General features: G+C 41.8%; 1 protein-coding gene across 1 annotated transcript; it reads right to left on the bottom strand.

Annotated features, from left to right (window-relative positions):
* Positions 1-504: 504 nt before the first annotated feature.
* LOC148355421 (fibronectin type III domain-containing protein 7) lies at positions 505-15,079 on the bottom strand. The gene is made up of 14 exons (XM_088349851.1): positions 15,026-15,079; positions 14,884-14,899; positions 13,209-13,466; positions 11,021-11,281; positions 6,928-7,188; positions 4,966-5,232; positions 4,594-4,848; positions 4,253-4,510; positions 3,002-3,256; positions 2,655-2,909; positions 1,535-1,798; positions 1,427-1,456; positions 708-743; positions 505-632 (listed from the first exon to the last, which is right to left on the bottom strand). Exons 1-13 carry the CDS (start codon positions 15,077-15,079, stop codon positions 709-711), a joined length of 2,469 nt encoding a protein of 822 aa, XP_088205977.1. The 3' UTR covers positions 505-632; position 708.
* Positions 15,080-16,225: the final 1,146 nt, after the last annotated feature.

The raw sequence follows: 16,225 nt of genomic DNA, 5'->3' as shown, positions 1-16,225 counted from the left end.
GTTTCTGTGATGGGTCTTTTTTTAAATTAAACTCAATTCCAAGTGTTCATTGTCATATGCACAGTAAAGTTGCGAGCGAAAAAGAAAATAGAAACTAAGGAATGGTTGGCATTTTTTGAATCCCAAGACTTTAACCTTCCGAATGATATTTGGAACGATGCATCAGAGTGACATCGTACGGACACCGCATCCCCACGTGTCTACGACACGTATTTGCTTCTTTGCAAGCTTTCGGAATGTTAAGGGGGTAAGAAGTTTGACTGAACTGTCTGACTGTTTTGTTGACGTTCCCATTGTAGCGCCTTATAATCCGGTGCGCCTTATGTATGCAAAATATAGGACTAAAAACTATTTTTGGGGGGTGCGCCCTATAACCCGGTGCGCCCTATAGTGCGGAAAATACGGTACTTCATTTAAATGAAGTAATGGACTGGATATGAATGTGCTAGGTTATGTTAGAATAGTGGGCGTATTGTGAAATGTTTAGGAAATACACGATTACAATTACATTTCTGAAGTCTCACAACTGTTAAATATACAACTAGCAGATACAGTAGTATGCACCCAAAGGAGGAGAGGCGATGCAGGCACTAGAGTTACAATTGGAGATGGTTATATCAGATGACAGCAGGCTGTGGATACAAAATATATGCAAGAACACATTATTTTGAAAACCCGTTGTGGAAAATGCATTTACAGTTCTTTACCTCACTGATCCACACTTCTTTTGCCTCGATAGATCACTGTAATAAATGAAATAGCTTTATGAAATTCCAGACAAATTTCATTCCATTCAATCATTCATTTCGGTTATTTTAAATCAAGGGTCACCAAACTACAGCCCATGGGCTGTATCAGGCCCGCCAACAGATATAATCCGGCCAGCGAGACAATGCTGAGTATAAGAAAAAAACGGAGCTTCTACTAGTCAAACAATGACCTGCAGTTTTTAATATGTCCACTCGATGTCGCCAAAGCATGCAATAAATGTCATGGTTGCCATGGCGCCCAATTGGCCCCGCCCACTGACATCAGCTGAAACGCGTTGACAGATTGCTGCCGGACTATTTAAATGCGGTCTTGCGAGTTGCCTGGTGTCAGAGCGTCTGTGAAACTTCTGCTAGACTCTGTGTAATATGCCAAGTCCTGTGAATCTCCGTTTTTGCCTGTGTTTTGATCCTGTTTTATTTTTGGCCCGATCTGTTTGATTTCAATCTACTTCCGCGACCATCGATCCCCGGATCGAGTGTGCGCGCATTCCTCTTCTCCCCAAAAAATTGTGAGTAACGTTACGCGATTGGGTTCTCATTCCTGTTTCCTGTCCTGGTTCGTGACATTCGAAGGTTTGCCGACCCCTGTTTTAAACGATGACAAATGTATGGAAAATAGAACGACTACGATTAAACTATTCACAAAATATACTTACCTGTACCAATATCACTTCCTGTGCAAGCGACTGAAAGAGGCAAAACATATTTTCATCTGGTTAGAAATGACTGAAACCTTCATGAAAGTCTAGCGTGGGCCACCCTACCTGAATAAACCCTCTGAGCACAAAATGAGACTTTGCTGCCGTCTGATGTCAACGGAGAGACCACTGCATGATAAAGGTCTCCGCATTGGACGTTCACAAAATCACAGCTGTTCTCTCCCTCGGATGTTGTGCAAGTGTAGTTGTTGTTGTTGCTGCCCGTCATTTCAGCTATGTAACGGTGGACGCTGCCCGCGCTGTGCCATTGTAGCCGCAAAGAGTTTCCAGCCATCTTGTAAATCTTTACACCTGATGGACAACATGCACCTGTCGGGCAGACACAGGCAAGCGGTGAAGCCGTGAAATGAAATGATCTGCATTTATATAGCGCTTTTCAAGTCAGTGACTTCCCAAAGCGCTTTACAGTGTGCTTCACATTTCCCAATAGCGGCCTTGTATTGCAGCCATGTAAGAAGCTAACCTGCTTATTGGGGGTATTAGGGGTTCAGTGTCTTACCCAAGGACACTTCGACGTGTAACACGGACAAGCCGGGATTCGAACTGGGATATTTACAAAGAAAGACGGTACACCGAGAGAGTTTTCAAAGCTTTAATAATAATATTATGACTTTCATCCCAAACCGTGCCTGTGAAGGGTAGCAAAACGCTACTAGCAACACGCTCGCAACACAGTAAACGGCTCTGTTAAAAACTCATACCGTACTTGTAGTAATCACGGTAAACCTTTCTAATCTTCCTCCTTATAACTGTCGTCATCTTCCCCAGTGTGGGATAGAGACTATGTCATACAGACGTCGTCCCACGCCCCCTTATTCAAAAACACGCTAGCAACACGCTCGCAAAGTAAAGCCGTACCGCAATTGCGAAATTTACGGTAAACCGTCCTCGTCTTTCTCCTTATAACTGTCGCCATCAAGGGCGTCTTCCTCATAATCAGAACGAACCTCTGTCCTCTGTCATATGGACAATTCGAACATAAACTAAGAGGATGCAGTCTACCTCGGCGCACAATTCCACCGGTCTAAATTTTACCTTTTGTACTCGAGTGCCTCTGGTGGCCGTTAGAAAAATGACATAAATTGGCCGCTTCACTGAATAAGCCGCAGGGCTGAACATTCGGGAAAAAAGTAGCGGCTTAGAGTCCGGAATTTACGGTACTTACTTGATGAAAAGCCCTGATAAGTGCAGTTGACACTGCGCCCACTCTGGCTGAAAGCCTCCATGGTGAGTGTGTAGTTTGTGCCACAAGTGATGCATCCCATGAGGCAATGGTAGTCCTCGGTGTGGCAGCTTGCATGACCACGAGATGATGTCAATGAAGTCATAAATGTAGAAGCTCCTTTGGCATGAGACCATGACACATTGGTCATTGCCTGAGTGACCTGATGGACAGTGGGACTGGCTGGACAACAAGGTTCTGTGGGGGAAGAAAATAAGCGTGTAAAGTAATCAATTACATATCAGTGTATTGAGACTTTATTCCCATTTGGTTATCAAGTTTGTTTATACCTGTTTCTAGTTCTTCAGAGTAGCTGGGTAAACTGTGTCCGGCAAGACTGGTTGCTAAGACTGTGACAGCATAGATGCCTCCACAAGACAGACCGGTTATGTCACAGCTACTTCCACTTGAGGTGCAAGTGTGAATGCCATCTTCTCCCACTGCACTCACGCTGTAATTGGCGGCCCGGTTGCTAGCTGCCCAGCTTACATTTACGCAGGAAGAGTTTTTGTGATCAAGCTGGATGTACTTGGGCATGCAGGGTGCTGGTTAGAAAGAAGTCACAGATTCAATTTTGAATGATAGAGATCAAGCTAGACCACAGGTGTCAACCAGGCGGCCCGCGGGCCAAATCAGGCCCGCTAAGGGATTGAATCCGGCACGCGAGACGACACTCAGAGAAGCGCAAGAGAAAAACAAGCTGCAGGTTGAAATATGTCAACTTGTTGTTGCCAAAGCCAGGCGCCTCGAACAGAGACACTGTACTTTTATTTATTTCTCTCTCTCTCTTTCTTTTCCACCCATTTTCTCCCACTCTGTCTCTGTCTCTTTCACTCTCTGTGTCTCTCTTTTTCTCTTCTTTTGTTGCTCTTTGTCTCTTTCTCTCTCTGTGTCTTTTAACCTCTTTTGCTCTAGCTTCCTTTACTCCTTTTCTCTCTTTTCTCTTTCTCTCTTCATACCCTTCACGCTTTCTTTTCTTTTTTCTCTCCTTCTGTCTTTCTATTTCTCTTTGGATTTCTTTCTCCCTCTCCCTTTCTTTTCCCCCTCTCTCACGACTTTTTATCTTTTGTTTCTCACACTCTCACCGTTTCTCTCTCTTTTTCTTTCTTTGTCCCGCCCTCTCTCCTTTTCCCAGTTCCTTTTAGTGAGCCGAGCCGAAGAAGCCGGTTCTCGACAAACTCTACTAACTTTACTCAACTTCGTTCCACTTTGACTCAACTTCAAAATACCGCATTTAGGACACAACATCAGGGGAACCGGTGTATTTTTACCTTTATTCACTGTAACTTTGACTTAAGTTGCTTCTTAATTAGTATTTTTGAGCCCTGATTTTTGTGCGCTGGCTAGATTTTCTTGTGCCCTGAGAATGTGTGAGCAGTCCGCAATTGGGCACGCGCGCAGCTTAGAGGGTACACTATTTCCCAGTGAACTAATTAAGCAATTTTTTCTAATTTTTATGCGCAGGATAGCTTTTTTGTGTGCTGAGAAAGTCTGGCCTTTTGGCAATTGCCCACGCACACAGTTTAGAAGGAACATTATACCTGTGTCTTTGGTGTGAGCTTGGCATGCCCTATTACATCCGCTTAAGTCACTGCATGGTGTCACCACAACGCTGTAGGAACTATCACAGCTCAGGTCGGAGAGAGCACACACAGGTGCCGTGTCATTGCACAGGATAACTTCTGCGGTATCCGCTGCTCGTGTCTCATAGAGATCTGCTCCCCGAGAAGCTGTCCATGTAATCTCAAGAGTTTCCGTGCCTACCAGGGTTACTGAAACACCCTCTGGACAACAGGGCACTGACAAAAACAAGGCAGACAAGATTTACATGAGCAAATTAGGGACACAAGAATAGAATTGTCAATGTTTAGCTTTGACTTACATGTCGTATAGTTAACCTCAGGTCCTGGAGGACTGGAACCAGCATCGTTGTAGGCAAACACATACATCTGGAACATGTAGCCACATTGGCAGTGGTAGGTGCAGTTGTTGCTAGTAGTATTGCATGTGACCTCACTACCATCACCTTTCTTGATATAAGCCATGTAGCTATCTGCATAGACCTCATTATCCCAGGATAGAGTGCAGTTTCCTTCTCCTGACTCCACCAAGGTTAAAGATTTAGGTGGGCAAGGGACTGAGAGGGATGGAAAAAAATAGGTTGGTTAGGGAACTGAAACTATGTTGAATATATTGAGTATTTGGGACCAAAGTTGTTAAAAGTTCCTGTGGAAGTTTAGGTTTTTATACTCACAGGTGATGAATTCGACAGGAGTTGAAGGGTAGCCTGGCCCAGCAAGATTTGAGGGGATAACCTGGATAGTGTGCATCTCTCCACAGCCCACTGCTGGTGACAGGCTACAGGGGCTGGATGTGGCATTACATGTGAGGTTAAGATCACTCATCACGTAGTACTCTATGGTGCCATAAACCTCCTGATTTAATTCCCAGGACACAGACAGTACAGCTTCTTCATCAATCATCACCACGGAGACATCAACGGCAACTGGTGTTGGAGGTCCTGTCAAGGAGGAAACACTTCCAATATTGAACTACCGTCAATTCTGGACTGCAGAGCGCACCTGATTAAAAACCTCATGCTCAAATTTAAGAATGAAACTCAATTTTGTCTTTGTACGATCTGTATTGGATTTAACCCGTTAGCGTTCCGACAGAAGCAACGACATGTCTGTTATGGTGTCACCAGTCACTAGTCCTTTTGGAGTCTCAAAATGGCTATTTTTGGAAACGCCTAGACATACCCTTTGAAAAATGTGTAAAATACTTTGTTTTCATTTTCAGGTAATGCTTCATGCTATTTTCCCAGCTGTTTTCCAGCTTACTATACTCATCCGCAGGCATGTGATTGCCAAAAAAATGTTGGACGAGAAACAAACCCTTCTAAATCTGTGTTCCAACTTAGATTATTCAATGTTAGTAGCACTTGCAGCAATTATTTCAGTTGGAGACAAAACTTCAGCGTGTTACCTTTCAAAGAACCTAAAACAATACAGATTCGCCAAATGGTTAAAGAACAGCATTCAATTTACTCTGGGTACGTCTTTGATTGGGATTTTAGGTGAGTTTTAAAGGATGGTTAAGGGGTTAAAACTGCATGCTTGTACAGACATAAAATGCACTAATTCCCGTCCATTTCTAGTATTTTAATGCGATTATCTGACGCCAACCGTGCAGGAAATTTCAGCCTTTGGCTGACGAATGCCAATGGGGCAGCGCCCTCGCACTTCTGACGTTTATTTTCGCAGCGTCGTTTTTCAACCCTGCACCGAGGTTGTTTGCATCACATGTTTTTATATCATGTGACTTCAAGATTGTGATTATAAACCCAAGCACATATTTACTACTGCGCTGAAAGAAAACACAAATGAGGGCTGCATCACGTAGAATGTGAGCCTTATATTTTAGACGGCAGCGCCAGGGCAACCATACCATGCAGAATAATGTCAGATTGTAACACAGATGTGTCTCTTTGTGTTGATGCCATTGGTGCTTGCTGTGGTAAATGACCAAATTACATTTGCTTGTAATCGTTCCCTGAAGATAAAAGGAAACTTCAGCAATCTGACATTAACGTTGATGATACAGAGAGAGAAGTTTAGGGCTTTTATTAGATAACTTCCACTGCTGTTCAATTCAGATGTATGAATTGAGAACTTCATTTGAGGGTATAAAAGTTGAAATGTCGTGAATACGTTGTAAATATTCAATAAAGCACCGTTAAACCTGATTTTGGTTCGTGTTATGTATTAAATCAGGGGTCTCCAAGGTGATGCCCACGGGAACCGAAGTTCCCCCTTGAAGACAGCTAAGGTGCCCGCAGACCTGTTCTGGGTCATTTAAATTTCATATTAAAATGATGTTTTTAGTGGTTGACCGAGTCTATTGAACCTTACTTCGAATCAATAATCTGTCAATAACATAATAACAACATAGTAATAACATGAAGAGTTGTTTTTCTTTCAATCATGCTGGATGCCCTTTACGCTAATTGATAACAAAGAGTTGCTCTCGGCTTGAAAAAGACCTTTTGTATTACTTGAATTAAAATACAACAAATTTCTCCTCTAAAAGGGTGCCATACAAGTTTAGGCTGCTAAAGAAAATATAATATGATCAAGTTTTCAATAAGGTACTGAAAATACTTTTTTCTCAATAACTGTTCCGGCGAATATAAACTAAGGTAGAAATTCCTTACGTGTTGTCTGGTTGAAATACAGACTTCCTTCTCCTTTCCGATCTTCTACATCCCATCCATAGCCCATGATCATGAAAAGTGAGCCAGCTTCCAGTCCTGTGAGTGTCATATTTGTGCTGGTGGTGTTTTGTTTAATGGTTATGTTGGAGAAAACCTCATACACAGCCACAGTGTACTGGACAGCTCCGTCAGTGGGATACCAAGATACAACGATGGTATCATTACTAGGAGAAGACGTGTGGAGCTGAAGTGGAGGCAAAACTGCAGGAAAGAGAGGGAAAAAAACTTGCTTGAATGGTTTACTTTCAGAATACAGCTCAAATTTTTGAAAATAAATGAGTCAAGAAGAACTATCTAATAGTAACCAAATAGTAACCTCATTTATGACCACTTATATTGGCTGTGTGTCACGGTTGCCCATTGCCCTCATTTGGGCCCGCCCGTTTGGCGCCAGATGCTGCTTGTTGCCTGATTGTTTCCCTCCTATTTAAACTCAGTGCTCTCATTCACTCCTTGTCAGTCCGTCAACGAACCTCTGCACTTGCAAGACTTGTATTTTGACTCTGTCCGGTATCCTGTTCGTGTATCCAGTATCCCGTATCGGTCCCGTCTGTCTCGTCCAGTAAGGTATCTTGCTCCAGTCTCCAGTATCCGGTGTCGATCCCGCCTGTCTCGTCCTGTCCGGTATCTTGCTCCAGTCTCCAGTATCCGGTATTGATCCCGCCTGTCTCGTCCTGTCCGGTATCTTGCTCCAGTCTCCAATATCCGGTATCGATCCGGCCTGTCTCGTCCTGTCTGGTATTTTGCTCCAGTCTCCAGTATCCGGTATCGCTCCAATCTGTCTCGTCCTGTCCGGTATCTTTCTCAAGTCTCCAGTATCCGGTATCGATCCCGCCTGTCTCGTCCTGTCCTGTATCTTGCTCCAGTCTCCAGGATTTGGTATCGATCCCATCTGTCTTGTCCTGTCTGGTCTCTTGCTCCGGTATCAATCCCATCTGTCCTGTCCGGTATCTTGCTGTTGTATCCAATATCCCGTGTCGCTCCTGTCTGTCTCGTCCTGTCCGGTATCTGCTCGTGTATCCTGTATCTGGTATCGATCCCGTCTGTCCTGTCCGGTTTCGATCTCTTCTGTCCAGCGATCGCCGAATCGCTGGTGTTTATGTTCCCGCGCATGACTGCCCTGTTCCCGTAAAATAAAGCTTGTGTGACAACGTTACGCATTTGGGTCCACCGTCTGTTCGGGTTCTGACACTGTTGTTTTTTTGTAAATAATATCTGTATGCATACAGGAGAAATATATTTGTAATGTGCATCCACAAACGAGACCAAATTATTGTTCATCTGTTCATTTTCCACAGGATTACAATTACACCATTACCTGATCTTAAACCAACATGCGGGCAAGGGAAAACTCAAAACCTCAGCTTGAGAAGGGGCCTCACAAGTGGTAATCCCCCTTCCAGGATGACCAGGGTGGAATAGATTTAGCATTGAGTTACAGTACAGAGTACAGTTTCTTTTTCACAAATCTACCCAAGGAAAAAGTATAGTGATTTAAGAACACGCCTGGAAATACAAAATGTCCCAAAACATACTCAAGTAAATGTAACTCGTTACTACCCACCTCTGGTTCTTTTCACCTCGATGTGGTTTTAAGTTTACAGTTTATCATTGTTACTTGTGGGTTATAAAAGGTGTTTGGTACTTTTTTGTGATTTGACATGAATTGATCTCAACATCTGCGAGAGATGTGTCTGATAATGCTCCACTACAATATTTCATGCATACCTACATTTAGATGACTTCAACCGACTACAGAAAAGATTTCAGTCGAGAGATTGTATTTATCTCATCTCATTAGCCGTACCGCTTATCCTCATTAGGGTCGCGGGGGGGCTGGAGCCCATCCCAGCCATCTTCGGGCAGTGGGCAGGGGACACCCTGAACACACAGGTACACACAACTCATTCGCTCATTCACACCTAGGGACAATTTGGACCGGCCAATTCACCTGAAATGCATGTTTTTGGAACGTGGGAGGAAACCGGAGTGCCCGGAGGAAACCCACGCAAGCACAGGAAGAACATACAAACTCCGCACAGGAAGTCTGGAGCTGGATTTGAACCCACGACAGGTTCCCATGACATGAACTGTGCTGCACAAGCGCTAACCACTACGCCGCCGTGCTGCCCCAGATTGTATTTATGTTAGGTATAAAAATATTTTCTCCGTGTGTTGGTTTTTAGGCTTTTGTTCTTCATATTGGTTTTGTTATTTTCACACGAGAAATTGCATTCTCAGTATCAGTCATGATAATAAAATGTTTGGTTATTTGGATAATGGATTAGATGTTGCCCCTTGGGTGAGGGTGAAACTCACAGGTTATAGATATGTGCTGAATATAAGGTCAACTCTTTGTGTATGACAACAAGGGCTCAGGTAAAATTACCCACTGTAATATTTCTCGCATGATAAAACACAACAGTTTCTCTGACATTGTTGACGTATCAAGTGAGCGTAACTGTATACAAAACATTGTTGTGAGACACGAAAGAAGAACTGATGACTTCTACTCATAATGGGGTTTAATATGACTCGGTTTTTGTATATCTGTATTGTGTACATCAGGGGTCTCAACCTCTGACTTGGGGGCCACCGGAGCTAGTGTCTTGGTGAAGTTAGGTTAAATGGGGTTTTAATAAAATTAGCTTCCAAAAAAAGGTCTGAAAAAAAACATTAAGAATATGCAAATAAAATAAATTAGTATTAAGTGAATACGTAATTTGCGTGGGTTGTACTTACATTAAAGGGACAGTGTGTATTGTTTGACCATCGGATGTCCATTTTTGTGAAGCGCGACCAAAAATGAGTGCTACATAGGAAGATGACAAACTACGAAGGCCCAAAGTGACCATTTTTCTCCTCAAAAAAGTAATAAATAATGAAAAGAGGAAAGAAAAAAGAAATGAAGAGAAAACGAAAGAAAAGAGGAAAACAGAAAAAACGGAAAATGGTAAAACGGGAAAAAAAAACGCAAAAGAAGTAAAAAGAAAAGCTAAAACAGAAAACACAAAAAGTAATAAAGACCGACAGAAAAACACCTGTAAAAGCATCAAATAGATAAAAAATTCTCCACCTACAAGTTATGACATAAACTATAATCCATGTCTATAATTTGTAATCTACAGTTCTAATCTATAGATCTAACCCCTCTTTTATCTCTCATTTTCTTGTAATTACTGTTTTTGTTTAACTGAACCTTTTCCTAAAACTAACAGGTCCCAAATAATACGCACTGTCCTTTTAGACCACAGGGGTCAAACAGGCGGCCCGCGGGCCAAATCAGGCCCGCTAAGGGATTAAATCCGGCCCGTGAGACAACACTCAGAGAAGCGCAAGAGAAAAACAAGCTGCAGGTTGAAATATGTCAACTTGATGTTGCCAAAGAAAGGTGCCTCGAACAAAGACACTGTACTTGTATTTCTTTCTCTCTCTCTCCCCCTCTTTTCCACCCCTTTTCTCTCACTCTCTGTCTCTTTCACTCTCTGTCTCCATTTTTCTCTTCCTTTGCTGCTCTTTGTCTCTTTCTCTCTTTGTGTCTTTTTAACTTCTTTTGCTCTAACTTCCTTTTATCATTTTCCCTCTTTTCTCTTTCTCTCTTACTGCCCTTCGCGCTTTCTTTTCTCTTTTATCTCCTTCTGTCTTTCTATTTCTCTTTTGGATTTCTTTCTTCCGCTCCCTTTCTTTCCCCCTCTCTCACGACTTCTTTTTACCTCGTTTGTTTCTCACGCTTTCTCCCTCTCTCTCCTTCTTTGTCCCCCCCTCTGTCCTTTTCCCTCACTCTTTCTCTTATTTCTTTATCTCTCTTTTTCTTTCTCTTTAATCCACTAGTACGGCCCCGGACAGAATGTTTGTTCTATTGTGTGGCCCCCGAGTTAAAATGAGTTTGACACCCCTGTTTTAGACTTTCATATCAAGGCAGGGGCCTCAAAATACCCTGCGGGCCACGACTTTAAGACCCCTGGGTGTACATGTTGCGATCCCCCTGTGTGCTGTGCAGGGATTCCAAGGTATGAAAGTGGAAAAACGTTACCTGTCTTTCCAGTCACAGTCGGAGAGGGCTGTGTGCGGCCTCCGCTACTGGCCGCCATGATGCTCAAGGTATATTCCGTGTACGGCACGAGAGAAGAGATCTCAGCCGGGGAGGAATAAACCATGTCCTCTCGAAAAAAACCATCAGAACTCTCAACACGGACAAAGTAATGAGTCGCTCCTGTCATCGGGTTGAATTCAACTATTAATGTTTGACTGTCCTTTGGCTTTATGATCTGGATGGGCTCCATCACCCCTGGAGCTGAAATGGGAAAATGTAGATTTAATCAGGAAGTAAAGGATAGAAAATGTACATTTTTACTTGTTTTTAAGAAGATTATATCCCCAATTCATTTACAATGCTAAAGTATTAGCCACAGTAGAGCTTTTAGACATATTGCCCTAGTTGCAAAAATACTGGCCCCTTTTGAGAATACTTTGTACAACCTCCTTTTGCTGCGATTACAGCTGCAAGTCTTTTGGGGTATGTGTCTTATGTTTTGCACATCCCGAAACAAAATTATTTGCCTACGCTTCCTTACTTCCTTAAGGTTGGATGATAATGGTTTTTGCACAGCATTTTTTAGATCTTTTCACAAATGCTCTAAAGGATTGAAGTCTGGACTTTTGCCTGGCCATCATAACACTTTTTTATTCTCATCTCATCTCATTAGCCGTACCGCTTATCCTCATTAGGGTCGCGGGAGGGGGGGCTGGAGCCCATCTCAGCCATCTCCAGGCAGTGGGCAGGGGACACCCTGAACTGGTTGCCAGCCAATCGCAGGGCACACGGGGACAGACAACTCTCTCGCTCATTCACACCTAGGGACAATTTGGACCGGCCAATTCACCTGAAATGCATGTTTTTTTGGAATGTGGGAGAAAACTCACGCAAGCACGGGGAGAACATACAAACTCCGCACAGGAAGTCTGGAGCTGGATTTGAACCCACGCAGGAGGTTCCCATGACATGAACTGTGCCGCACAAGCGCTAACCACTGCGCCGCCGTGCTGCCCCACTTTTATATTGTTAGTTTTAAAACATTTCGTTGTAGATTTGCTTTGCCCTATTCTCAAATTTTTCGCAGACTCCTAGCAGATTTTCTCTCAAAATCACCCTGTATCTGGCTCCATCTATCATCCCATCAACTCTAACCATCCCATTCCAGTCCAAGCTGAAGCAAATCCACCCCAGAGCATGATGCTGCCACTACTGTATGTTTGACAGCGGGGATGTGTTCAGAATCTTCGGCAGTGTTATTCTTGCGCAGAACGTAACGCTTTGCATTCAGCCCAAGAAATTCAATTTTGGTCTCATCTGACCAGAGCACCTTGTTCCACATTTTATACATGTCTTCCATGTGCCCTCTTGAAAACCTCAAATGGGCCTTTTTATGGTTTTGTTTCAGAAAGGGCATTCCTCTTACCACTCTCCCATAAAGGGCGGGATTATGCAGAGTAAAACTAATAGTTGTTATATGCAGATTGGCCAACTTCAGCTGTGTATGTATGCAGGTCATCCAATGTGATCATGGATCGTTTGGTTGCTTCTCTGATTAGTTTTTTCCTTGTGTGAGGGACAGATCTTGCTAGGTTTGCAGTGGTTTTATGCTCTCACTGTTTTGATTATAGCTCGCACAGTGCTCTGGATGATGTGTAGATTTCTTCTTGTATCCCATTCCTGCTTTGAACCTTTTCACAATTTTATCCTTGACCTGCCTGGTGTGTTATTTGGTCTTCATAATCCTGTTTGTTTCCTTTTACAGACCTCGGAGCCCATCTCAGAGCAGTTGCATTTAAACGAAGATAAAATTACACATCTGTTTACTCTGTTTGTCGTTGTTAGTCAATTACCTCAACATTTGATCATTCAGAAGGCTTATGGCAACTTCTGGGGTCAGTTGGCTGAGCTGAGAGAACAGGGGGGCAATATTTTTGCAACACATACTGTACTTTTCAGTTTTTTCATCGTAAATATAATATAAATCTTGGAATAATTTGGTTCCATTTCACTATTGTTTCTTACATGTTGTTAATTCTTAGTAAACATTTTCAGTTTTTTAGCTTTAAGACTGTAGCCTGAAATGTGGCAATATGGCGAAAAGTTCTTGGCGGGCCAATACTCTCGCTAGGCACTGTAAATATCACCATTTCTTGTCACCTGACCAGAATTGATATGGTAACCTCACCTGTTAATGACTGAACCGTGATCATATCCAGTGGATCTTGGTTAATATCCAATGGTTGCACCATGAAGTCATACATGTTGTTAGGGGACAGAGAGTTAACAGTGCCCATGATAGTGTTTTCACCAAACTGAGTGAATGCTACGATGTCCTGCGAGCCTTGAAGGTATACATTGATCAGGTAGGAGGCAGCTCCGGGATGCGCGTTCCATTGGAGAGTTGCACTCTTGGATGTCATTGTGAACACTGATGCAATGAACCCTGAGAAAAGCATTGAAAAGAACATTCGGAAGAAAATACCTTAATGTTATGTTTGCAATTAAAATAGTTGTTCAGGTCAGTGGTTCTCAACTGGTCTGACTCGAAGACCCATCATTCCAGCATGATGAGAAAAAGTCCGCTTCTTAAATTTGTCGAATGAAAATATTGTTCCGTTAAAAGCAGTGATAATAAAATACATATTCCCCTTATTTCTTTTTTTCCCAAAAACAAATTGAGCTGCAAAACCAAAACGGCTCCAAATACCAGGTATACCCGCAAATAAGCCTGCATCATATATAACCAACCGCCTAAAAGTGCTTGAAAATAGCCGCATACTAAAAGAGGTTAACACCCAAACTATTTAAAAAATGGTGTCCTTAAAGGTGGAGTATATGACTTCAAAAATATTCTACTTGCTGGCGCCTACTTCTGGTTGAAATCACCATTGCGGCTTCGTTTGTTGCACGTGCAAGTATGGGAAATTCTGAGATAACAAATAAACGTTTCCTTTTTTATTTTTGGGGGGGGTTGGGTTGGCATTTGAACTGTATTTGAAACAGTCCTTTTCTTACTTTCACCATTTTCATCCGACTATTAAAGAAACCTATAACCACGCGCATGACATCACTCGGAAGCTCCCCCCACCCCTACAACACCGCCACCAATCACACCCCCGCCCCCACCGCCATCTCTACAGCGTAACGCGCTATGTGGCTGGAACACTGATAATAAAAGTAAGAAAAAAACAGATAGGCGCGGTGAAAAAATGTGAATAAAGGCTCTTTTAACTCAATTGGGCAATGTGAACACATACTTATTAGAGAAAATCTTTCATTTTAAACTTTTAAAGGACACCTTAAACTATGCACCGCAACATAGAACAATGACAATTTAATTGTGTACATTATAAGGATCATATACTAGTTAAAAAAAAAAGCTAGAATTATAAATTTTTTAAACCATTTCCTTTTCCTTCAAGCAGTGCTTCAAAGGCAGACACTCGTAGAATAGTTTCCTATTTCACAATCATTTCCATCTTCACTCAATGGTAGTTTTCACTGCTTTCCAATTTTCCTTCCCCTTATCATTAAGATTTCTGGGGACCTGTTTCTGGGAAATAGAACAAACAAAATCAGAATAAAATGCAATGTGGTCCCTTTGAAACACAACAGGAAAGAGAGGTCAAGTAGGGCACTATCGTCTTCTACTGTGTAAGTGACCCGCCCTTTGGCATAATTTTGCCAGGGAAAAGTCCTGTGACCCACTGAAGACGGGTCCGCTACCCACTCTTGGATCCCAAGTTGAGAAACACTGGTTTAGGTTATTAAGTTTATAACATTTAAATAGAATTCATGATATGTATTTATATCAGTACACGATGTACACAAAATATATTAGAAAAATTAATATACAATACCCGTTTGAGCTGAAACCTGTAAATTATAATTCAAACATATTAGTACACTTGCTTTTCAAAAAAAACATACTGAAATAAGTAAAAATATAATTGTATTTGGACTTTTAGGAACGTTTTACTAAAAATAAATGAAAAAACTTACCTGTGTGCAGCTGCACACCAAGGCAAAAACAACCAAAGCCTTTAATGCACTCATTTTCTCAAACTCAATTTGATGATTCCACTTGCTCAGCTATGATTCGATTGAAAAGTCTCTCCAACGTGTAACTGCTAATGTAGGTTGTAATTGATATTCAGCGACACGCCTTTCTACATACATATTCAATCAAGGCTTCAGAGCAGACATGTGACAAAGAAACAGAACCTCTCAAGGAGAGTCATATGTACGGTACAAAGCCAATACAATAATCCCTTGTTTTTCACAGGGTTTGCGTTCCAAATAGGAACCAAGAAAGTCAAAATCTACAAAGTAGAAACCTTTATTTATTGAAATACACTGAAACCTAAAAAGCGCAATACCCTACTAACAGGCTCAAGCATGTGTTTAAAGCAGGGCTGTCAAACTCATTTTGACACGGCACTCCCGCAGGGCCAAAATAGTAAATCAAACAGAAAGAAAGAAAGAAAGAAAGAAAGAAAGAAAGAAAGAAAGAAAGAAAGAAAGAAAGAAAGAAAGAAAGAAAGAAAGAAAGAAAGAAAGAGAAATAAACAAAGAAAGAAAATCAGAGAAAGAAAAATAAAGAAAAAGAGAGAGGGGGACAAGAAAGAAAGAAAGAAAGAAAGAAAGAAAGAAAGAAAGAAAGAAAGAAAGAAAGAAAGAAAGAAAGAAAGAAAGAAAGAGAGAGAGAGAAATTGAGAAAGAGAGACAGAGAAAAAAAAGAAAAAGAGTCATAAACACAGAGAAAAAAGATAACCCATAGGGTCATTTTAGACCCCACTTATGCATCCAAGGATCAGGGTTGGGTAGTGTTACTTTAACTTGATTACTTTCAATTACTTTTGGATTACTCCAATGCCAAATATGCTAATAAAAGACAAAAGAAACTAAATATGAATAAAATGACTACATTTTGTGCAGGCTTGGGGAGTAACAGAATACATGGAACGGCAAAAATGATGTTGGCAAGCTGTTTGGATTTCTTTTCATTTTGTTTCTGTCGCATTTGATGTTAGTTTTGCCGGAGATCAAAGAGATCAAAGCCAGGAGATAAAGCTTACCACGTGTTGTGAGTCATCATTGTATTCATATTTAGTTTCTTTTGTCTTTTATTAGCATATTTGGTATTGGAGTCATCCAAAAGTAATTGAAAGTAATCAAGTTAAAGTAACCCTATCCAACCTT

This window comes from Urocampus carinirostris, chromosome 12, assembly GCF_059441175.1.
Source record: "Urocampus carinirostris isolate Australia breed hairy pipefish chromosome 12, RoL_Ucar_1.0, whole genome shotgun sequence".
Taxonomy (NCBI): Eukaryota; Metazoa; Chordata; class Actinopteri; order Syngnathiformes; family Syngnathidae; genus Urocampus; species Urocampus carinirostris.
Note: the sequence above shows the minus strand (reverse complement) of the source record. Positions and strands in the feature narration are given on the sequence as shown.

Coding starts and splice junctions, on each gene's coding strand:
- LOC148355421 (XM_088349851.1), bottom strand. CDS start 15,079: ATGAGTGCATTAAAGGCTTTGGTTGTTTTTGCCTTGGTGTGCAGCTGC. Junction 11,282..13,208: donor CACGGTTCAGTCATTAACAG/GTGAGGTTACCA, acceptor TTCCCATTTCAG/CTCCAGGGGTGATGGAGCCC. Junction 1,799..2,654: donor TTATCAGGGCTTTTCATCAA/GTAAGTACCGTA, acceptor TCTGCCCGACAG/GTGCATGTTGTCCATCAGGT.